The sequence below is a fragment of the Oncorhynchus keta genome, chromosome 10 (genome assembly GCF_023373465.1).
Source record: "Oncorhynchus keta strain PuntledgeMale-10-30-2019 chromosome 10, Oket_V2, whole genome shotgun sequence".
NCBI classification, from domain to species: Eukaryota; Metazoa; Chordata; class Actinopteri; order Salmoniformes; family Salmonidae; genus Oncorhynchus; species Oncorhynchus keta.
In genome coordinates this window covers 73,838,974-73,864,297 of record NC_068430.1, presented here as the reverse complement: position 1 = coordinate 73,864,297, position 25,324 = coordinate 73,838,974, and the positions used below count along the sequence as shown (strand labels likewise).

Below are 25,324 nucleotides of genomic sequence, written 5' to 3'. Positions count from 1 at the left end.
AAGTGGGCATCGTGATGTTTATGGAGTCCACGCAACCGCCCTAATTTTGTTCCTTAACAAAGAAAACAAGAATGAAAGGAAAAAAGAAAGAAATAAATGAGTATATCAAATTAATCAAAGAAAAACAAGAAAATGAGAGAGGGGTCTTCTATTGTCAGACAGACCATGCATAGTCTGGGTTGATTAAAGGATAGCAGTTAGCCAGACACTAGGACCCACTTAGAGACAGAATACAGGGTAAAAATCATCCCCCCACTACAAACACTTCAACAAGAAGGAAAAACCTAGCTACACTGCCTCCTGTGGTGCTAGCAGGAAACACACACAGAAAGAGAGAGAGAGAGAGAGAGAGAGAGAGAGAGAGAGAGAGAGAGAGAGAGAGAGAGAGAGAGAGAGAGAGAGAGAGAAAGAGAGAGAGAGAGAGAGAGAGAGGAGAGAGAGAGAGAGAGAGAGAGAGAGAGAGAGAGAGAGAGGAAAAAACAGAGAAAGTAATAGAACTAGGGTTAGAATAGAGAGAGAGAGAGAGAGAGAGAGAGATTGAGAAGCATCTCTGCATAGGCGTGGTAGTCTGCTTCTACAGGAGGGATAGAGTACTTGTTCCAGGGAGGTACAGTGAGACTGCAGGGCGCTCATGATCAGAGGAGGCTGGTTGGAGGAGGCTGGCTTGGAGGACATCCTCCAACCATCCTCCAAAAACACTGAATCAACAGTGTTTTGGCTCTGTTCCATTAATTCATTACTTTAATCCCTCCCCAGCCTCCTCTGGGTCAGGAGTGAGGAGGTGGTGACTGGGCTTTGGGACTCAACCAACTACCCTTGGTTGGGAGTGCCTCTCTACCCAGAGTTAACTCTACCTATGTGCTAATTTTTATTTAGGATTTGATATCTCTAGATATCTCAGGGGGTCTGAGGGGCTAAGGCTGGAGTGGTGAGGGCGAGAGCGGGGGCTCACTTACACGGAGATGGCGAGCTGAGTCCGCCGTGGGGGTGTGTGTTGATTGGTTTAGAATCGGGCATGGGAGGGCACGGGCATTTAATTGGGGGCGGCGGGGGCAGCAGGAAGGAGCCTGGCATTTTGCCTTGGCTGTGACCACCTCCGTTAGGCTGCAGAGACAGCAGACACCACACAGGACAGGGTGAGCACTCAGCACACACACCACCCAGGACAGGGACACACACACACACGGCTGATGGAAGCACCAGCTAGCCACCAGTCAGTCTCACACAAACACACAGAAACCATGACGACAATGGAAATAAATACTGGAGGACACTAGAGCAGGAAGACAGACAGAATGTGGGAGTTAGACTGGGACATACAGAACTTAAAAAGGGAGGGAAAAATATACATCTGGGATCTGAGATTGTGGACCATAAGAAGGGTTTGTGTCCTGGTCTAGTGGTAGAATCCCAGCAGAGCAGTAAGATAACATGGCTGAATATTCCAGCGTTTTCTATAGGGAGTCAATCCAGTACAACGGATCGTGTGGAAGTGCAAGGGTCTTAGTCCGTTTGTGTGATGTGAAACCCTAACAGTCTGTGTGTGTCCCATGTCCCCTCCAACCCTCCCTGACCTCTCACCTGTTCCCCTGACTGCCCCGAGTCAGTCACAGACTAGAATTGGACAAACTCCTTGAGCGGGTCCTGGTGGTGGAAAGAAGGTGGGGGTGAGTGAAGGGGACTGGACTGCTGATGATGGAGGAGGAGGGAAGTGGAGAGCTGACGCTGAGGCACGGGGACTCCTGAGAGAGAGGGGGAGGAGAGGGAAGAGTGAAAGCGCAGAAGGACAGAGGGAGGAGAGAGTTGGGTCCATGTAATCCCACCAGACACAAATTCATATAACACATTCAGAAAGACAAGAAACACAATATGACACAAACTAGACAGAATAGAATAACTGATGTAATCCAACACATTAGACTAGGGAGTTTTATTTTTTATTTTTTTTATTTCACCTTTATTTAACCAGGTAGGCTAGTTGAGAACAAGTTCTCATTTGCAACTGCGACCTGGCCAAGATAAAGCACAGTAGTGAACAGACAAACACAGAGTTTGGCTATGGAGTAAACAATTAGGCAGCCAACAAACACAGTAGAAAAAAATGGGCAGTCTATATACAATGTGTGTGCAAAGGCAGAGGAGTGCAGGTTAATAATACAATTTTGGTAGATTAACACTGGAGGATAAATGATCAGATGGGCATGTACAGGTAGATATATTGGTGCAAAAAGAGCAGAAAAGTAAATAAATAAAAAAAAACAGTATAAAAATAGTATGGGAATGAGGTAGGTGAAAAAAAGGGGTGAGCTTATATTTACCTATAGACTATGTACAGCTGCAGCGACTGTTAGCTGCTCGGATAGCTGATGTTTGAAGTTGGTGAGGGAGATAAAAGTCTCCAACTTCAGCGATTTTGCAATTGCTCCAGTCACAGGCAGCAGAGTACTGGAACGAAAGGCGGCAAATGAGGTGTTGGCTTTAGGGATGACAGTGAGATACCTGCTGGAGCGCGTGCTACGGATGGTGTTGCCATCGTGACCAGTGAACTGAGATAAGGCGGAGCTTTACCTAGCATGGACTTGTAGATGACCTGAGCCAGTGGGTCTGGCGACGAATATGTAGTGAGGGCCAGCCGACTAGAGCATACAAGGTTCGCAGTGGTGGCACAGTGATAGACTGCATCCAGTTTGCTGAGTAGAGTACAGAAGCCATTTTTGTAGATGACATCGCCAAGCCGAGGATCGGGTAGGATAGTCAGTTTTTGTAGGGTAAGCTTGGCAGCGTGAGTGAAGGAGGCTTTGTTGCGGAATAGAAAGCCGACTCTGGATTTGATTTTCTGATTGAGATGTTTGATGAGTCTGAAGGAGATTGCAGTCTAGCCAGACACCTAGGTACTTATAGATGTCCACATATTCAAGGTTGGAACCATCCAGGGTAGTGATGCTGGGTCGGGCATGCGGGTGCAGGCAGCGATCGGTTGAAAAGCATGCATTTGGTTTTACTCGTTAAGAGCAGTTGGAGGCCACGAAGGAGTGCTGTATGGCATTGAAGCTCGTTTGAGGTTTGATAGCACAGTGTCCAATGACGGGCCGAAAGTATATAGAATGGTGTCAGTCTGCGTAGAGGTGGATCAGGGAATCGCCCGCAGCAAGAGCAACATCATTGATATATACAGAGAAAAGAGTCCGCCCGAGAATTGAACCCTGTGGCACCCCATAGAGACTGCCAGAGGACCGACAGCATGCCCTCTGATTTGACACACTGAACTCTGTCTGCAAAGTACCATGAACCAGGCAAGGCAGTCATCCGAAAACCGAGGCTGTTGAGTCTGCCGATAAGAATTTGGTGATTAGAGTCGAAAGCTTTGGCGAGGCCGAGCATGACGGCTGCACAGTACTGTCTTTTATCGATGGCGGTTATGATATCATTTAGTACCTTTGAGTGTGGCTGAGGTGCACCGTGACCGGCTCGGAAACCAGATTGCACAGCTTGAGAAGGTGTACGGTGGGATTCGAGATGGTCAGTGACCTGTTTGTTGACTTGGTTTCTAAGACCTTAGATAGGCAGGGCAGGATGGATATAGGCTCCATAGCAGTTTGGGTCCAGGGTGTCTCCCTTGAAGAGGGGGGATGACTGCGGCAGCTTCAATCCTTGGGGATCTCAGACGATATGAAAAAGAGAGGCTGAACAGGCTGGTAATAGGGGTTGCGACAATGGCGGCAGATAGTTTCAGAAATAGCGGGTCCAGATTGTCAAGGCCAGCTGATTTGTAATGGTCCAGGTTTTGCAGCTCTTCAGAACATCTGCTATCTGGATTTGGGTAAAGGGAGAACCTGAGAGGCTTGGGTGAGGAACTACGGGGGCAGAGTGAGGCCGAGGTTGAGTAGTTGGTGGCGAAGGCATGGCCAGCCGCTGGAGGGAAGTGCTTATTGAAGTTTTCGATAATCATGGATTTATCAGGAGACCGTGTTTCCTAGCCTCAGTGCAGTGGGCAGCTGGGAGAGGTGCTCTGTTCTCCATGGACTCAGTGTCCCAGAACTTTTTGGAGTAATTGATGTAATTCAACACACTAGACTGAAGGGAGTAATTGATGTAATTCAACACACTAGACTGAAGGGAGTAACTGATGTAATCCAACACATTAGACTGAAGGGAGTAACTGATAATCCAACACACTAGACTGAAGGAGTAACTGATATAATCCAACACATTAGACTTTAGGGAGCAACTGTTGTAATCCAACACACTAGACTGAAGGGAGTAACTGATGTAATCCAACACATGACCTGAAGGGAGTAATTGATGTAATCCAACATTAGACTGAAGGGAGTAACTGATGTAATCCAACACATTAGACTGAAGGGAGTAACTGATGTAATCCAACACATTAGACTGAAGGGAGTAATTGATGTAATCCAACACATTAGACTGAAGGAGTAACTGATGTAATCCAACACATTAGACTTAACTGATATAACTTAGTCATTAGATTGAAGGAGTAACTACGTAATCCAACACACTAGACTGAAGGGGAGTAACTGATGTAATCCAACACACTAGATTGAAGGGAGTAACTGATGTAATCCCAACACATTAGACTGAAGGAGTAACTGATAATCCAACACATTAGACTGAAGAGTAATGATGTAATCCAACACACTAGACTGGGCGAGTAACTGATGTAATCCAAACACATTAATTGAAGGGAGTAACTGATGTAACTAACACACTAGACTGAATCCTTACTGCTAAATAAATCTGTTAATTCATCTGATGTTAGATTGGTTTATCAGTGTGGTAATTTCAGAGCGTTAGAGAGTGGACGCCACATGATTTTCTCCAGGTTGCATTATAGATGTAAATGCGTGTGATTTATTAGTGTGCTTATCAGTGTGGTGATTAGAGAGATAGAGAAAGGACGCTACATCATTTCCTGTGGTTTGTACCACAGGGAGTCGAATGCTACTTGTGTATCTAATGAACAGAATCTTCATCCAAGGCTGCAACATCTGGTCCTGTTCATACAAAACATTTCTTCTGTATTCTCTGTCTATCTACAGTAAGCACAGCTTGAATACACACATACATGAATGCAGACACGTATTACGCACACACACATGCATACGCACACACACACACTGAAGCATGACAGTCAGAGACACACACACACACACACACACACACACACACACACACACACACACACACACACACACACACACACACACACACACACACACACACACACACACACACACACACACACACACACACTTTCCTGTTGGTAATGCTTGTTGGGAATGTGTAATCAATCATAGCCTATCATTGCTGTGTGGTTCGGCCCAGTAGTATGAAGCCTGGGAGAGTTAAATCCCACCGCTAAATCCCTTATAGACATTAGTCATTGTGCGTGTGTGTGTGTGTGTGTGTGTGTGTGTGTGTGTGTGTGTGTGTGTGTGTGTGTGTGTGTGTGTGTGTGACGGTGTCTTCTGAGATTCTGTGGCCTTGGCGATTTGGCACTGGAAACAGGCAAGCTGGTTGGTAGACTGCAAGGGGACTTGCATCTGTGAATGTGTCTGTCTGTCACCCTCTATCTCTCCAGTGTATGGAGGTGTGTGTGTGTGTGTGTGTGTGTGTGTGTGTGTGTGTGTGTGTGTGTGTGTGTGTGTGTGTGTGTGTGTGTGTGTGTGTGTGTGTGTGTGTGTGTGTGTGTGTGTGTGTGTGTGTGTGTGTGTGTGTGTGTGTGTGTGTGTGTGTGTGTGTGTGTGTGTGTGTGTGTGTGTGTGTGTGTGTGTGTGTGTGTGTGTGTGTGTGTGTGTGTGTGTGTGTGTGTGTGTGTGTGTGTGTGTGTGTGTGTGTGTGTGTGTGTGTGTGTGTGTGTGTGTGTGTGTGTGTGTGTGTGTGTGTGTGTGTGTGTGTGTGTGTGTGTGTGTGTGTGTGTGTGTGTGTGTGTGTGTGTGAAAGTGGGCTCACTAGACCAGACTGACTACCAGAATAAACAGACAACAGTCACACCTGGCATCCAGGCCCTGCCAACAGGAAATAAACTAACCCAGACAACGTCTATGCCTATAGCTCCATCCCAGCTACTGATGTCAAGCCTCTCCCTCACTCCTTTGCCTCAGTCTATCCCTCTCCCCCTTTCTCCCTCACCCCTTCTCCAGTCTCTCTTTATCCCTCTCTCGCCCTCACTCCCTCACTCCTTTCCCTCAATCTATCCCTCTCCCCCTTTCTCCCTCACCCCTTCTCCAGTCTCTCTCTGTCCCTCTCTCGCCCTCACTCCCTCACTCCTTTCCCTCAGTCTATCCCTCTCCCCCTTTCTCCCTCACCCCTTCTCCAGTCTCTCTTTATCCCTCTCTCGCCCTCACTCCCTCACTCCTTTCCCTCAGTCTATCCCTCTCCCCCTTTCTCCCTCACCCCTTCTCCAGTCTCTCTTTATCCCTCTCTCGCCCTCACTCCCTCACTCTTTATCTCTCTCTCCCTCCCTTTCATTGGTTTCTTTATAGCAGTGTCGCCTCTGGAGGGACTTTCTGCTGACTGGCGGCCATCTTATCTCCTTCCCCTCCTCCTATGGAGCCTAAACACTGCTGGTCTCAGTCTCACACTGGTTAACTCAATGCACACTCAACTTCAGCAGTTTGTAGACACATTCTAACTGGGGAAGGGGTCAGCTATGAATCAGATACACTAGGTTGGTCTGACACATCTTCCGTAACACAAGAATAGAAAGTCATAGAATAACAGAATGTACAGCCTTCAGCAACTCATGCTCTGGTATACTCAACCAATCCTTCATCACATATACTAAACCAAATGGAAAGTGGTACATAACTGCATCAATGCACTTCAATCTAAATGCAAGAATTTTAAGCTATTCAGTGAAACTGAAGGGAGAGCTGTAAGAGTCCAAATGGCCTTTACATGATAGGGCTGCTTTTGTGGCTCGGGGACTAGGCCAATCTCAAGAGAGAGAAAGAGAGAGGGATGGAGGAAAAGAGAGAGAGAAAGAGGAGTGGGGATGTATTTATTCCATTGGAAAGTGAAACTCAACAGGGACTACAGTAGCTGGCAGGCTCATATCTCAGAGGAGAAGAGGGCCCTCGGACCGGAGGCCTGGAGCACCATTTTCTATCCTCAACGTTCTTCTATAAGGTGAGGAGGTGGGCCGTTTGAAACAACTAGTGTGTGTGTGTGTACGCCCGTTACACTTGTGTGTGTTTGCCCTGTTTGAAACAGAACTGGCTCGATCACATGGGCATGGAATTACTGGCATGAAGACACACAAAATAAAGGAAAGCGAGAGAAGAGTGAGACAGAGTGTGGAAAACAGTGATGAGAGAGAGAGAGATATTGAACTGTTGCAGGCCATGATAATAAATGTCAAGATCTCTGGATCTTTATCGCTAGTTCTCCAGATCAAAGTGGGGTTAAATTCTACTACTGCTGATAGGTTGTCTGGTGAAAGTGGTATCTGCAATTGGGTCTCTCTCATCTCTCTCTTTCTTTCTTAGTGACTATAGTAGGGGTGGGGTCTAGGATCTGTATATCTATACGGGGCAGGGTCTGGAGATCTGTATATCTAGAGATCTGTATATCTATAAGTGGGGGGGTCTAGAGTCTGTATATCTATACGGGGTGGGGTCTGGAGATCTGTATATCTATAAGGGGGGTGGGATCTGTATATCTATAAGGGGTGGGGTCTAGATCTGTATATCTATGGGGTCTGGAGATCTGTATATCTATAAGGGGTGGGGATCTAGGGGTGGGGTCTGGAGATCTGTATATCTATAAGGGGTGGGGTCTGGAGATCTGTATATCTATAAGGGGGTGGGGTCTAAGAGATCTGTGTATCTATAAGGGGTGGGGGTCTGGAGATCTGTATATCTAAGGGGGTGGGGTCTGGAGATCTGTATATCTATTAGGGGGTGGGGTCTAGAGATCTGTATATCTATAAGAGGTGGGTTCTAGAGATCTGTATATCTATAATTTATTTTTGACATTTTTATTTGACTTTTATTTAACTAGGCAAGTCAGTTAAAGAACTAATTCTTATTTTCAATGATGGCCTGTGGGGTGGGGTGGGGGTCTGGAGATCTGTATAGCTATAAGGGGGTGGGGTCTAGAGATCTGTATATCTATAAGGGGGTTGGGTCTGGAGATCTGTATATCTATAAGGGGTAGGGTCTGGAGATCTGTATATCTATAAGGGTTGGGTCTGGAGATCTTGTATATCTATAAGGGGGTGGGGTCTGGAATCTGTATATCTATAAGGGGTTGGTCTGGAGATCTGTATATCTATAAGGGGTGGGGTCTGGAGATCTGTATATCTATAAGGGGGTGGGGTCTGAGATCTGTATATCTATAAGGGGGTAGGGTCTAGAGATCTGTATATCTATAAGGGGTTGGGTCTGGGGATATCTATAGTTGGGTCTGGAGATATCTATAAGGGGGTGGGGGTCTGGAGATCTGTATATCTATAAGGGGGTTGGGTCTGGAGACGGTATATCTATAAGGGGGTGAGGTCTGGAGATCTGTATATTTGAAGGGGTGGGGTCTGGAGATGCATACATATCTAAGGGGTGGGGTCTGGAGATCTGTATATCTATAAGGGTGGGGTCTGGAGATCTGTATATCTATAAGGGGTAGAGGTCTAGAGATCTATATCTATAAGGGGGTGGGGTCTGGAGATCTGTATATCTATAAGGGGGTAGGGGGGTCTGGAGATCTGTATATCTATATATGGTGGGGTCTGGAGATCTGTATATCTAAGGGGGTGGGGTCTGGAGATCTGTATATCTATAAGGGGGTCTAGGGTCTGGGAGTATCTGTATATCTATAAGGGGGTGGGTCTGGAGATCTGTATATCTATAAGGGGTGGGGTCTGGAGATCTGTATATATCTATAAGGGGGGTTGGGTCTGGAGATCTGTATATCTATAAGGGGGTGGGGTCTGGAGATCTGTATATCTATAAGGGGGTCTGGAGATCTGTATATCTATAAGGGGGTGGGGTCTGGAGATCTGTATATCTATAAGGGGGGTCTAGAGGTATATCTATAGTCTAGAGATCTGTATATCTATAAGGGTTGGGTCTGGAGATCTGTATATCTGGGGTGGGGTCTGGAGATCTGTATATCTATAAGGGTGGGGTCTAGGATCTGTATATCTATAGATCTGTATATCTATAAGGGGTCTGGAGATCTGTATATCTATAAGGGTAGGGTCTGGAGATCTGTATATCTATAAGGAGATCTGTATATCTATAAGGGGTTGGGTCTGGAGATCTGTATATCTATAAGGGGTTGGGTCTGGAGATCTGTATATCTATAAGGGGTGGGGTCTGGAGATCTGTATATCTATAAGGGGTGGGGGTCTGGATCTGTATATCTATAAGGGGGTGGGGTCTGGAGATCTGTATATCTATAAGGGGGTGGGGTCTGGAGATCTGTATATCTATAAGGGGTTGGGTCTGGAGATCTGTATATCAATAAGAGAGAGATCTGTATATCTATAAGGGGTGGGGTCTAGAGATCTGTATATCTATAAGGGGGTGAGGTCTAGAGATCTGTATATCTATAAGAAGGGGTGGGGCTTGGTCTCACCTGGACTCACCCCTGCCATCGTGTTGTGTGTGAGAACGCCATCTATCAACCGTCTCTCTCCTCCCTCTCTTTCTCTATAAGGGTGGTGAGGACTTTAGGGGTTGGGGCTGGGGCTCACCTGGTCTCACTCCTGCCAGCACGGGCAGCGGGTGGTGTGTGAACGTCATGCGGGGGACCTCGTCTGGGGGCGACAGGGCGTTGAAATCAAACTTCCCCGGAGCTTCTTAAGAGAACCAGGCGAGGACAGTCTGGCAACAACAAATAAATGGGATCAATATAAAAAGAATATCAAAATGGGTAGAAGAGGAGTTGGGTTTAATGTACAATGTTTGGACTGGCTGCTACACATAAATCAAAACATGTAAAAGGGAATTCATGATTAGAAAATTGTTATTCTTTGATTGATTGGTTTTAAAGCACTTTGATTGGCTGATGACAGTGCATTGTTATGAATCCTGTTGGATATTGGCAGTTCTCCTAACCAATCCCAGCCTGGCGGGCTCAGGACTTGCATAATTATTGGTATAAACAGTGCCCTCAAAAATATAATGGTGAGTTGAAGTTGTGGCTTCGGGGTGGGGGAAGGGTTGATGTAGGGTTGAATCAAGGCAGTAATTAAATCTACAAGCATTTTTAAATCTACTTCCATTGTCTTCCAAGATTGGCTGAATATTCTCCTCTTTCCAAAGCTCCACAGCCTACCATGAGCTATATGAAGCTCCTTTCAAAAAATAGAAACACTGTATATAAACTACAGTATAGAGCCTGCAGCTGCTCAGTGAGAAAGACAAGCAGACGGAATGGAGAGGGGGAGGGATGAAGGGACGGAGGGAGAGGCGAGAAAAGCGTGGGAGAATGTGAGTGAAGGAAGGAGAGAGTGAATGATGTCAGAGTGGAACCTGTGAAAATGTAGCAGTATTTTTTTCGTTTTGTTTCTTTTCCTTTCTAGGAATGTCTGAGATGGACATGTCATAAGATGGTAAACATGGTTCATTATCTTGATCTCACACTCACTCACATACACACACACACAACCTTCACACACTCACCGATTACCACACACTCACACACCACAAACCCTCACACACTCACCGATTACCACCACAACCACACACTCACACACTCACTGATCACCACAAACACTCACACACTCATCATTTACCACAAACACTCTCACACTCACCGATTACCACAAACACTCACACACTCACATTACCACAAAGACTCACACTCACCGATTACCCAAACACTCAAACACTCACCGATCACCACAAACATTCTCACCGATCACCACAAACACTCACGATTAGCAGACACTCACTGATTACCACACACACACAAACACTCATCGATTAGCAGACACTCACTGATTACCACGCACTCAAACACTCACCGATTAGCAGACACTCACTGATTACCACACACACAACACTCACACCACACACTCGGACACTCACTGATTACCAACACTCACTCGATTAGCAGACACTCACTGATTACCACACACACACACTCACCGATTAGCAGATACTCCACACACTCACACACTCACCGATTACCACACCACACACAAACACTCATCGATTAGCAGACACTCACTGATTACCACACACACACACTCACCGATTAGCAGATACTCACTGATTACCACACACACACAAACACTCACCGATTAAAACAGACACTCACTGATTACCACAAACACACAACACTCACCGATTAGCAGACACTCACTGATTACCACACACACACACTCACCGATTAGCAGACACTCACTGATTACCACACACACACACTCACCGATTAAGCAGACACTCACTGATTACCACACACACACAAACACTCACCGATTAGCAGACACACTCACTGATTACCACACACACACAAACACTCACCGATTAGCAGACACTCACTGATTACCACACACACACTCACCGATTAGCAGACACTCACTGATTACCACACACACACAAACACTCACCGATTAGCAGATACTCACTGATTACCACACACACAAACACTCACCGATTAGCAGACACTCACTGATTACCACACACACACAAACACTCACCGATTAGCAGACACTCACTGATTACCACACACACTCAAACACTCACCGATTAGCAGACACACCCACATTCACTTTAACATTCAGACCCAGGACCTTTTCTTACAATTTTTTGTCATTTTCATATTAATCCTAGAATCCTAACAGAATCCCAAACTTTGTGGTCTATTTCTGAGGTCCTGACATTAAAATCCTTAAAAATCCAATTCAACCACAATTCCTCCGGTTCCAGCTGGGTATGTGTGAAAGTCTATGGAGAGAGAGTGCAGTGTGGGGGCGTGTAAACAAAACGGTGTGAAAGAGTTAAGTCTGCAGCAGGTGGGAGGGAGGGAGTGACTAATATGTGTGAACCATTTATGTCTTTAACAGACATATTTCATTTTTAGTTAACCAGGCCTAGGATCTAGTGGGTATAGTGTGTGTGTGAGTTTCATTATAACCAAGGCTAGGAGGCTAGGATGCAAGTGGGCTAGGAGGCTAGGGGGGGATAGGAGGCTAGGGGCTAGGAGGCTATGGGGATAGGAGGCTAGGGAGCTAGGAGGCTATGGGGATAGGAGGCTAGTGGCTAGCTAGGAGGCTAGGGGGCTAGGAGGCTATGTGGCTAGGGGGCTAGGAGGCAAGGGGGCTAGGGGCTAGGGGGCTATGTGGCTAGGGGGATAGGAGGATAGGAGGCTAGGGGGCTAGGAGGCTATGTGGCTAGGGGGCTAGGAGGCGAGGGGCTAGGAGGCTAGGGGGCTAGGAGGATAGGAGGCAAGGGGGATAGTGGGCTAGGGGGATGTAGAAGGCTAGGGGCCTAGGAGGCCATATTCCACTGCTGACACGGTTACTGGAGACACCAATGGTTACTGTGGGGCAGGAGGCTAGGTTACTGGCTGACACCAATGGTTAGGCGTCTGACACCAACGGTTACTGTGATGCTGACACCAGGAGGCAAGGGGATGTCTGACACCAGGGCTGTGAAGTGTTATTGTAGCTGTCAGACTAACTGGAGCCATGGAAGAGAGGTGGAGAACCATGGTTACCTGATTCCACTGCTGACACGGTTACTGTGATGTCTGACACCAACGGTTACTGTGATGTCGGACACCAACGGTTACTGTGACGTCTGACACCAATGGTTACTGTGACGTCTGACACCAACGGTTACTGTGATGTCTGACACCACACGGTTACTGTGATGTCTGACACCAGCGGTTACTGTGACATCTGACACCAATGGTTACTGTGATGTCTGACACCAACGGTTACTGTGATGTCTGACACCAGCGGTTACTGTGACATCTGACACCGGTTACTGTGATGTCTGACACCAGCGGTTACTGTGACGTCTGACACAACGGTTACTGTGATGTCTGACACCAGCGGTTACTGTGACGTCTGACACCAACGGTTACTGTGAAGTCTGACACAACAACGGTTACTGTGATGTCTGACACCAGCGACACCAGCGATACTGTGACGTCTGACAACAACGGTTACTGTGACGTCTGACACCAATGGTTACTGTGATGTCGACACCAGCTGACTGACCAACGGTTACTGTGATGTCTGACACCAGCGGTTACTGTGACGTCTAACAACAACGGTTACTGTGATGTCTGACACCAGCGGTTACTGTGATGTCTGACAACAACGGTTACTGTGATGTCTGACAACAACGGTTACTGTGATGTCTGACAGCGGTTACTGTGATGTTTGACACGGTTACTGGTTACTGTGATGTCTGACAACAACGGTTACTGTGATGTCTGACACCAGCGGTTACTGTGATGTCTGACAACAACGGTTACTGTGACGTCTGACACCAGCGGTTACTGTGATGTCGGGTTACTGTGATGTCTGACAACAACGGTTACTGTGAAGTCTGACACCAGCGGTTACTGTGATGTCTGACAACAACGGTTACTGTGATGTCGACAACAACGGTCTGACAACAACGGTTACTGTGATGTCTGACAACAACGGTTACTGTGAAGTCTGTGATGTCACCAGCGGTTACTGTGATGTCTGACAACGGTTACTGTGATGTCTGACACTAGCGGTTACTGTGACGTCTGACACCAGCGGTTACTGTGACGTCTAACAACAACGGTTACTGTGATGTCTGACACCAGCGGTTACTGTGATGTCGGGTATGGTAGTAGTTGCCAGGCGCACCGGTTTGAGTGTGTCAAGAACTGAAACGTTGCTGGGTTTTTCACTCTCAACAGTTTCATGTGTGTATCAATGGTCCACCACCCACAGGACATCCAGCCAACTTGACTCAACTGAGGGAAGCATTGGAGTCAACATGGACCAGCATCCCTGTGGACAGGTTCCGACACCTTATAGAGTCCATGCCCCAGTGAATTGAGGCTGAGGGTAAAGGTGGTGGTGGAACTCAATATTAGGAAGGTGATCTTAATGTTTTGTATACTCAGTGTATACCCCACTATATACGAGCACAGAGGGACAAACTGACAGAGGATTTCATCCAGTGGCTTCCCCTACAATAACAGAGACGAGACCCATGTTATGTATCTACTCTGGCTGTGTGTGTGTGTCTCACTACACTGTCCTCTCTCCTCCTGGCAGACCACAGCAGTGGACTGGCAACCAATCAAGTGCTCCTGTTGACCCCTCTGCCTCTCTACACTAACAGGCCTGCCACCAGATGTGCCTTCAAAACAGTCTCTTGCTCGCACAAACACACAAGCACGTATGTACCCACACGCTCATACACACGCTCATACGCACGCACGCGCACACACACACACACATTGGCTTAAAGCAGTAAAAGGGAAACCAGAAGGAATTCCCTTATCCAGACTAAACAGAGGCTGCGTCCCAAATGACACCCTATTCCCTATATAGTGTTTTGTCAAAAGTAGCGCACTGCTATTTGGGACGCACACAGTAGTGCAGAAGACCATCAAAGGCTCTAACTAACTCATATTAGAAGCAGCAGAGGCCCCTTGCAAATCTCTAGTGGTCTTAAACATTTCAGAATCATTTGGAACTCATTTGAAATCATGGTTATTTCTAACCCCCAGCGCCCCGAGACACACACACACACTTCACTCTCCCTCCAGCCCCTGTGGAGCAGATGTCGCCAGCAGCCTTGCTACTCCCAAGGCCACACACACAGACACACACACACACACACACACACACACACGCGCACGCACACGCACACACACACACACACACACACACACACACACACACACACACACACACACACACACACACACACACACACACACACACACACACACACACACACACACACACACACACACACACACAGAGAAGCACCATCTGGGACTAGAGCTTGTGTGTGTGTGTGTGTGTGTGTGTGTGTGTGTGTGTGTGTGTGTGTGTGTGTGTGTGTGTGTGTGTGTGTGTGTGTAGCAAGGCTGCTGGCAACATTTACTGTACATACTCTGTCTGTCTGTCTGTCTGTCTGTCTGTCTGTCTGTCTGTCTGTCTGTCTTTGCATGTGTGTGCTCAATTGGCTATGGAGGGAGTAGAATAGGGGGTTTACTATGGTGGTGTGTGTTGGCGTTTGTTTTTTGTGTGCTTGCTTGTTTTCCTACCCTCCACCAGGATAGGAACTCCCAGCTGTGGTTTGCCTGTAGCAGGTGGAACCCTCCAGAAAGCAACACACACGGTAGAGTGTTGCTTTGGTGTTGATATTCCACTTCCTTATGTTATCAAGTACATTTTGCCAAGACAAATTTGATTCTTTATGTTTTGAATCGCTCAGTGGGGTCTTTCTCTATCATATCGTTAACATCATATCCTAAAAGTCAGATGTCGTACCCTAATACATCCCATAATAAGCAGAGAACTCTGCTGACAGAGCAGTGCAGCGTTATCGCCGCGTTTCACATTTTGTGGTGGTCATCCACAGGTCGCAAATAGCAAGCTGAATTAAATGTTAAAGGTTGTGAAAATAAAAAAGCTTTCGTTACGCTCAGTACTCCGGTGTTCATTTCACAAAGATACACTTGTTTTTGTGAGAAATCTCCGAAGAAGAAGAGGAACTTTGCATTAATATGAACATTGTATACTAAAATATGAAAACATGTCATGTCTCAAAATGGATATCCATTGATACCCATCTTACCTCTATATTGTTTTATGTCCTCGGGATTTGAGAAGAAAGATGAGGCGTTCATTGGTAAGACTGTCCGGTATTCTTCCTTTTCGCACAGCATCCAGCCTAGCTGACTAGATGTTGCTTTCCTGATTTATGAGCACTTTTTCCCCTGGCCTCCATTGATTTAGTCACTCTAATTTTGACCCTCCTACAAGGAGGGATTATGACACGCGGTTTGGACCATTGGTTATCTTAGCAGAGTATCTACACAATTAACATATTATTTTACCCAGTGTTCGAAAGTTGGGTTTTTGATTGGACACCTTACCATCTCCTTACCATCTCCCATTCTAAATCTCATTTCATCTGCCAGACAGTAGAACTGATCACCTTCTATCTCTCCATCTCTCTTTCTCCTTCCCTCAGTCCCTCAGAAAAGGACACACGGTCATCTCACATCTCTAAAGTCGACAGCTCTCTCTCAACACATTACATACTATATACACAAATGCCTCACATTTGTAATGAATTTGGGTTTGTCCATTAGTTTTGGTTAAATGAATTGGCGAGAGGGTCACCCAGGGCTGCATCCAGCCTATTCCTATGTAGTTCACTACTTTTGTCCAGAACCCATTTTTATTGTTTTTAACCTTTATTTAACTAGGCAAGTCAGTTAAGAACAAATTGTTATTTACAATGAGACCTACTCCGGCCAAACCTGGACGACGCTGGAGCCAATTGTGCACCACCCTATGGGACTCCCAATCAGGGCTGGTTGTGATACAGCCTGGAATCGAACTAGACCGCTGTGCCACTCAGATTTGTTACACATACACTACAGTACATGACCAAAAGTATGTGGACACCTGCTCTTCTAACATCTCATTCCAAAATGATGTGCATTAATATGGAGTTGGTGCCTCCTTTGCTATTATAACACACTCCACTCTTCTGGGAAGGCTTTCCACTAGATGTTGGAACATTGCTGCGGGAACTTGCTTCCATTCAACCACAAGAGCATTAGTGAGTTGGGCACTGATGTTAGGCGATTAGGCCTGGTTCATAGTTGGCGTTCAAATTCATCCCAAAAGTGTTTGATGGGGTTGAGGTCAGGGCTCTGTGCAGGCCAGTTAAGTTCTTCCACCGATCTCGACAAACCATTTCTGTATGGACCTTGCTTTAGGCACTGTCATGCTGAAACAGGAAAGGGCCTTCGCTAAACTGTTGGCACAAAGTTGGAAGCACAGAACTGTCTAGAATGTCATTGTATGTTGTAGCGTTAAAAAACAGCCCCAGACCATTATTCCTCCTCCACCAAACTTTACAGTTGGCACTATGCATTCGGGCAGGTAGCTTTCTCCTGGCTTCCGCCAAACCCAGATTCATCCATTGGACTGCCAGATAATGAAGCGTGATTCATCACTCCAGAGAACGCGAGTCCACTTCAGCCGACACTTGGCAATGCGCATGGTGATCTTAGGCTTGTGTGCGGCTACTCGGCCATGGAAACCCATTTCATTAAGCTTCAGATGAACAGTCCTTGTGCCGACGTTGCTTCAGAGGCAATTTAGAACTCGGTAGTGAGTGTTGCAACTGAGGACAGACCATTTTTATGCACTACTCGCATCAGCGCTTTGTTGTCATTCAACAACACGTTTTAATGCACATTTCTCACATGAGAAATACTGCACCAAACAGCTTAGTTAGATGTAAAATTGCGCGACTAAGATCTCCTCTGCAAAAACAAAAAATGTATGACAGATTTCTTGAGTTATCTTAGATTAATTCTGACTATTTTGAGGAAGTGGATACTGGCTACGGCGCCTCAAGATGGACAATCAGTACTATTGCCACTTTTTTTTTCAAGCAAAGGTCTTTTAAGGTTGTATGCAAGCACACTCGTTTGGTTCCCCAAGCCAAGTTCAGCTAGGTGCCAGCAGTACTGAAGCATGCGGAAGCCTTAAGGCAGACAGCATGTGTATGTGTGTGTGTGTTAATTAAATTCACAGCTCAGCTAACTGGAGCAGGTCTGAGCAAACCATAGGGCCTCGCACAGAACCTCTCTCTCCCTCTCTCCCTCCCTAGGGTTTCTACTGCTGCACATGTTTTCAATTAGAGAAAGGGGATGGAGGGAGAAAGGGAGAGAGAGAAAGACTGAGAGAAAGACAGAGAGAGAGACAGAGAGAGAAAGACAGAGAGAGTGAGAGACAGAGAGAGAAAGAGAGAGAAAGACAGAGAGAAAGACAGAGAGAGAGACAGAGAGAGAGACAGAGAGAGAGACAGAGAGAGAGACAGAGAGAGAGAGACAGAAAGAAAGAAAGAGCAGCTGTGGTAACAAATAACAGTAAAGAAGGTATGAGTTGGTGTATGTACAGATATACACTGAGTGTACACATATTGAAAGAGGAATGACTGAGTTATACACAGTCTAGGTAGATATGAGTTATACACAGTGTGGGTAGATATGAGTTATACACAGTAGGGAGATATGAGTTATATACAGTAGGGAGATATGAGTTATATACAGTAGGGAGATATGAGTTATATACAGTAGGGGGATATGAGTTATATACAGTAGGGAGATATGAGTTATACACAGTAGGGAGATATGAGTTATATACAGTAGGGAGATATGAGTTATATACAGTAGGGAGATATGAGTTATTTACAGTAGGGGGATATGAGTTATATACAGTAGGGAGATATGAGTTACATACAGTAGGGGGATATGAGTTATATACAGTAGGGGGATATGAGTTATATACAGTAGGGGGATATGAATTATATACAGTAGGGGGATATGAGTTATATACAGTAGGGAGATATGAGTTATATACAGTAGGGGGATATGAGTTACATACAGTAGGGAGATATGAGTTATATACAGTAGGGAGATATGAGTTATATACAGTAGGGGGATATGAATTATATACAGTAGGGGGATATGAGTTATATACAGTAGGAGATATGAGTTATATACAGTAGGGGATATGAATTATATACAGTAGAGGATATGAGTTATATACAGTAGGTAGATATGAGTTATACACAGTGTGGCTAGATATGAGTTATACACAGTAGGGAGATATGAGTTATATACAGTAGGGAGATATGAGTTATATACAGTAGGGAGATATGAGTTATATACAATAGGGGGATATGAGTTATATACAGTAGGGAGATATGAGTTATTTACAGTAGGGAGATATGAGTTATTTACAGTAGGGAGATATGAGTTATTTACAGTAGGGGATATGAGTTATATACAGTAGGGAGATATGAGTTACATACAGTAGGGGGATATAGTTATATACAGTAGGGGATATGAGTTATATACAGTAGGGGGATATGAATTATATACAGTAGGGGATATGAGTTATATACAGTAGGGAGATATGAGTTATATACAGTAGGGGATATGAATTATATACAGTAGGGGGATATGAGTTATATACAGTAGGGAGATATGAGTTATATACAGTAGGGGATATGAATTATATACAGTAGGGGATATGAGTTACATACAGTAGGGGATATGAGTTATATACAGTAGGGGATATGAGTTATATACAGTAGGGGATATGATTATATACAGTAGGGGATATGAATTATATACAGTAGGGGATATGAGTTATATACAGTAGGGAGATATGAGTTATATACAGTAGGGGATATGAGTTATATACAGTAGGGGATATGAGTTATATACACTAGGGAGATATGAGTTATATACAGTAGGGAGATATAGGAGTTACATACAGTAGGGGGATATAGTTATATACAGTAGGGGGATATGAGTTACATACAGTAGGGAGATATGAGTTATATACAGTAGGGAGATATGAGTTACATACAGTAGGAGATATGAGTGTAATATGTTCTAACCATGGTAAAAACTGCACTCCATCATGTTCATGTTTTATCTTCCTCTCCTGCACACTGGCCAAATGGTGCTGCACTGTAGGTGGAGAAGGAGAGGGTTAACAATGAGAGATATATAGAGAGACGAAGGGCAGAGAGCAAGAGGGAGAGAGAGTGGGGAGAGAGGGCGAGAGAGTGGGGGAGAAAGAGAGAGAGAGAGAAAGAGAGAGAGAGAGAGAAAGAGAGAGAGAGAGAGAGAGGCAGAGAGAGAGAGAGCGAGAGAGAGTGGGGGAAAGAAGAGAGAGAGAAAGAGAGAGAGAGAGAGAGAAAGAGAGAGCGAGAGAGAGAGGCAGAGAGAGAGAGAGAGAGAGCGAGGCAGAGAGAGAGCGAGCCAGAGAGAGAGGAAGCGAAAGAGCGAGAGAGAGAGGCAGAGAGAGGCAGAGAGAGAGAGCAGAGCCAGAGAGAGAGCGAGGCAGAGAGAGAGGCAGAGAGAGGGGGCAGCTTAAGATTTTTAAGACAGTAGTTGATGTAGTGATTGATCATGGATAACATTGTGGTAAAGTTAGTTCATGGTTACTGTACTGCATTGTTGCTTACTTATCAGGTGACGGTCAACATGGTGTGAGCTTGGGGATGGGAATGAAGGTCTCCACCTGGTTACAGGTGGGAAGAAGAGGATATGGAGTCAGTTCTGGTCTCAAATCAGTCTTAGGGAGACAGAGTGTGTGAAAGGTCTCCACTAGTATTGATGAATAGGTGGAATGTCACTTCTGGTCTCGAATCAATTTAAATGGAGGCAGGAGCAAAGAGATGTTCTGGGAAGTTATGAAGTCAGTTTCAAATCAGTTTAGAAGAGACAGGCTCTAATCCAATATCCACACTAGCGCACCAATTAGAATGAAGCGTTGGACAAGCTTTCTAAGTGGTATGCTAGTGAGGATGATCTTGCCAGTGTGAATTTTGGAACAGTGAGTGACAAGTGAGAAGGAAAGGGTGTTTAGAGTTAGGTGTTTTGAAGAACAGTGTGTTGTGGTGAGTTTGGAGAGAAGAGTTCGGTAAGAATGGTCCAGGGTGGGGTACAGGTATAAGGGTAAAGGTAGAGATTGGGGGCTAGGGGAGTGTCCTACCTGCATCCATGTCGTTGGGCCAGCCGCTGGACTGGGAGGAGCCTGCGGCTGGGGAGCGTCCGGGGTAGGGCGTCGTCCGTGGGGCTCTCCAGCTCACTGTCGTCTAACGACTTCCTCTTGTTAGAGCTGCGGAGAGGAAGAGGGGAGAGAGGGAGTCAAGAATGGCTCCTATTCCCTATGTAGTACACTAGGGCCCTGGCCTAAAGTAGTGCACTATTGGACCAGAGTCTAGTCGAATGGTCAACACTTGCTTCCCCTGCGGCAGGAATCCAGTTCGATCCCTGAATGAGCCTACACATTTCTGCTTCCACTTCTGTCTTCCACTACTGTCTCCCTGCTCCTGTCTCCCTGCTCCTGTCTCCCACTTCTGTCTCCCCACTACTGTCTCCCACTACTATCTCCCTGCTCCTGTCTCCCACTACTGTCTCCCTGCTCCTGTCTCCCACTACTGTCTCCCACTACTGTCTCCCACTACTGTCTCCCTGCTCCTGTCTCCACTTCTGTCTCCTGCTCATGTCTCCCACTTCTGTCTCCCTGCTCCTGTCTCCACTACTGTCTCCCTGCTCCCTGTCTCCCACTTCTGTCTCCCTGCTCCTGTCTTCCACTACTGTCTCCCTGCTCCTGTCTCCCACTTCTGTCTCTCTGCTCCTGTCTTCCACTACTGACTCCTTGCTCCTGTCTCCCAATTCTGTCTCCCAATTCTGTCTCCCTGCACTGTCTCCCACTTCTGTCTCCCTGCTCCTGTCTCCCACTACTGTCTCCCACTACTGTCTCCCTGCTCCTGTCTCCCTGCTCCTGTCTCCCACTTCTGTCTCCCACTACTGTCTCCCTGCTCCTGTCTCCCACTACTGTCTCCCACTACTGTCTCCCACTACTGTCTCCTGCTCCTGTCTCCCATTTCTGTCTCCCACTTCTGTCTCCCTGCTCCTGTCTCCCACTACTGTCTCCACTACTGTCTCCACTACTGTCTCCCTGCTCCTGTCTCCCACTTCTGTCTACCACTACTGTCTCCCTGCTCCTGTCTCCCACTTCTGTCTCCCTGCTCCTGTCTTCCACTACTGTCTCCCTGCTCCTGTCTCCCAGCTCCTGTCTCCCACTTCTGTCTCCCTGCTCCTGTCTCCCACTTCTGTCTACCACTACTGTCTCCCTGCTCCTGTCTCCACTTCTGTCTCCCAGCTCCTGTCTCCCACTTCTGTCTCCCTGCTCCTGTCTTCCACTACTGACTCCTTGCTCCTGTCTACCTCTACTGACTCCTTGCTCTGTCTACCACTACTGTCTCCCTGCTCCTGTCTACCACTACTGTCTCCCTGCTCCTGTCTCCCTGCTCCTGTCTTCCACTACTGACTCCTGCTCCTTTCTTCCACTACTGACTCCTTGCTCCTGTCTACCACTACTGTCTCCCTGCTCCTGTCTCCCTGCTCCTGTCTTCCACTACTGACTCCCTGCTCCTGTCTTCCACTACTGACTCCTTGCTCCTGTCTACCACTACTGTCTCCCTGCTCCTGTCTACAACTACTGTCTCCCTGCTCCTGTCTCCCTGCTCCTGTCTTCCACTACTGACTCCCTGCTCCTGTCTTCCACTACTGACTCCTTGCTCCTGTCTACCACTACTGTCTCCCTGCTCCTGTCTACCACTACTGTCTCCCTGCTCCTGTCTCCCTGCTCCTGTCTTCCACTACTGACTCCCTGCTCCTGTCTCCCTGCTCCTGTCTTCCACTACTGACTCCCTGCTCCTGTCTCCCTGCTCCTGTCTTCCACTACTGTCTCCCTGCTCCTGTCTTCCACTACTGACTCCCTGCTCCTGTCTCCCACTTCTGTCTCCCTGCTCCTGTCTCCCACTTCTGTCTCCCTGCTCCTGTCTCCCACTTCTGTCTCTCTGCTCCTGTCTTCCACTACTGACTCCTTGCTCCTGTCTCCCAATTCTGTCTCCCAATTCTGTCTCCCTGCACCTGTCTCCCACTTCTGTCTCCCTGCTCCTGTCTCCCACTACTGTCTCCCACTACTGTCTCCCTGCTCCTGTCTCCTGCTCCTGTCTCCCATTTCTGTCTCCCACTTCTGTCTCCCTGCTCCTGTCTCCCACTACTGTCTCCCACTACTGTCTCCCACTACTGTCTCCCTGCTCCTGTCTCCCACTTCTGTCTACCACTACTGTCTCCCTGCTCCTGTCTCCCACTTCTGTCTCCCTGCTCCTGTCTTCCACTACTGTCTCCCTGCTCCTGTCTCCCAGCTCCTGTCTCCCACTTCTGTCTCCCTGCTCCTGTCTCCCACTTCTGTCTACCACTACTGTCTCCCTGCTCCTGTCTCCCACTTCTGTCTCCCAGCTCCTGTCTCCCACTTCTGTCTCCCTGCTCCTGTCTTCCACTACTGACTCCTTGCTCCTGTCTACCTCTACTGACTCCTTGCTCTGTCCCACTACTGTCTCCCTGCTCCTGTCTACCACTACTGTCTCCCTCCTGTCTCCCTGCTCCTGTCTTCCACTACTGACTCCCTGCTCCTGTCTTCCACTACTGACTCCTTGCTCCTGTCTACCACTACTGTCTCCCTGCTCCTGTCTCCCTGCTCCTGTCTTCCACTACTGACTCCCTGCTCCTGTCTTCCACTACTGACTCCTTGCTCCTGTCTACCACTACTGTCTCCTGCTCCTGTCTACCACTACTGTCTCCCTGCTCCTGTCTCCCTGCTCCTGTCTTCCACTACTGACTCCTGCTCATGTCTTCCACTACTGACTCCTTGCTCCTGTCTACCACTACTGTCTCCCTGCTCCTGTCTACCACTACTGTCTCCCTGCTCCTGTCTCCCTGCTCCTGTCTTCCACTACTGACTCCCTGCTCCTGTCTCCCTGCTCCTGTCTTCCACTACTGACTGCTCCTGTCTCCCTGCTCCTGTCTTCCACTACTGTCTCCCCTGCTCCTGTCTTCCCTACTGACTCCCTGCTCCTGTCTCCCACTTCTGTCTCCCTGCTCCTGTCTTCCACTACTGACTCCTTGCTCCTGTCTACCACTACTGTCTCCCTGCTCTCCTGCTCCTGTCTTCCACTACTGACTCCCTGCTCCTGTCTTCCACTACTGACTCCTTGCTCCTGTCTACCACTACTGTCTCCCTGCTCCTGTCTACCACTACTGTCTCCCTGCTCCTGTCTCCCTGCTCCTGTCTTCCACTACTGACTCCCTGCTCATGTCTTCCACTACTGACTCCTTGCTCCTGTCTACCACTACTGTCTCCCTGCTCCTGTCTCCCTGCTGTCTTCCCACTACTGTCTCTCCTGTCTCCCTGTGTCTTCCACTACTGACTCCCTGCTCCTGTCTTCCACTACTGACTCCCTGCTCCTGTCTTCCACTACTGACTCCCTGCTCCTGTCTCCCACTTCTGTCTCCCTGCTCCTGTCTCCCACTTCTGTCTCCCTGCTCCTGTCTCCCACTACTGTCTCCCTGCTCCTGTCTCCCACTACTGTCTCCCTGCTCCTGTCTCCCACTACTGTCTCCCTGCTCCTGTCTCCCACTACTGTCTCCCTGCTCCTGTCTCCCACTACTGTCTCCCTGCTCCTGTCTCCCTGCAGCCTTTATTTAACCAGGGAAGTCACATTGAGAGTTCGGGCAGAGGAAGAGGACAGCAGGATGAGAACAGTAGAAATGGACAGGAAGGAGAGGGTTGAAAACAGACACAGAGGTAAACCTGAAAGGCTGATGTGGGTGAGAGTACGTTTAAGGATATGAGATGTGAGCACAGGACCTTTTCTGAGTTTGTTTTAAGTATAGTCGGCAGGACAGTGTGTGTGTGTGTCAGAATAACTACCTCCGTGGAAGGTTTGCGTACAGCTCGACCTCAGACCTACAGTGCAAGAGAAGATAGAAAGAGAGAGAGAGGTGGAGAGAAGGATAGGGGGGGAAGGAGAGAGCATCACACATTTATAAGACCAGAAAGACAGGGAGACACAACGAGAGAGAAGAAAGAGATGGAACTCTCAGAGATGGAATGGACCAGAACACTCATAACGGTTATCAACTGAGGCAGTCTACAATGTCCCACATACATACTATCGAGTACAGCCTGTAGATATCATACCTGGGTTCAAACTGTATTTGTTTTCCTTCATCAAATACTATTTGAACCCAGGTCTAGTGGAGGAGCAGCTCTTTTCAATTAGGAACCTTTGAGTGGGTGGAACCTGTGTGACCGCTAAGCTGTTTGTTTCACCTAGGAACCATAGAGTGGAGGGAACTTAATTTAAGTGAGACCTACATGTACCTGGTGGAAGGGGGATGCGAGGAGCGTCGCCCCAGAGCCACCTGGTTGATGTTGTAGTAGCCAGGACTCTCCAGGTCAGCCAGGGAGAAGTTAGGACCAGACGCTGTGGCTACAGGAGCTGGGAGAACACAGGAACAGGAGGAGGAGGAGGAGACATTTAGAAGACAGTAAATCAGCATTTGGATTGTGAAATTTGAAGATCAAATGGCCAGCCAAGAGAACATTGGAAGAGTATGGAGAGAAAAACCGAGGATAAGAGAGACTGAGCGAGAAGAAAGAGAAGGTGAGTGAGTGTGTGTGAGAGAGAGATAGATAGAGTTATTGATATAGATAGATAGA

At 47.2% G+C, this 25,324-nt stretch overlaps 2 protein-coding genes and 1 pseudogene across 3 annotated transcripts in view; 1 reads left to right on the top strand and 2 right to left on the bottom strand.

Moving 5' to 3' along the window:
• LOC127932344 (HMG domain-containing protein 4-like) overlaps nucleotides 1-25,324 on the bottom strand; it is an 81,142-nt gene that overhangs the window by 39,884 nt on the left and 15,934 nt on the right. The window lies entirely within an intron of this gene.
• LOC127932343 (heme oxygenase-like) overlaps nucleotides 1-25,324 on the top strand; it is a 67,071-nt pseudogene that overhangs the window by 33,673 nt on the left and 8,074 nt on the right.
• The window catches only part of LOC127932342 (nuclear factor 1 X-type), a 164,895-nt gene continuing 159,216 nt past the window's right edge, over nucleotides 19,646-25,324 (bottom strand). Inside the window, 5 exon segments of the mRNA XM_052527915.1 lie at nucleotides 19,646-19,710; nucleotides 20,211-20,266; nucleotides 20,741-20,808; nucleotides 20,810-20,866; nucleotides 24,986-25,103. Of these exon segments, the coding sequence (XP_052383875.1) occupies nucleotides 20,214-20,266; nucleotides 20,741-20,808; nucleotides 20,810-20,866; nucleotides 24,986-25,103 (296 nt within the window). The 3' untranslated portion in view covers nucleotides 19,646-19,710; nucleotides 20,211-20,213.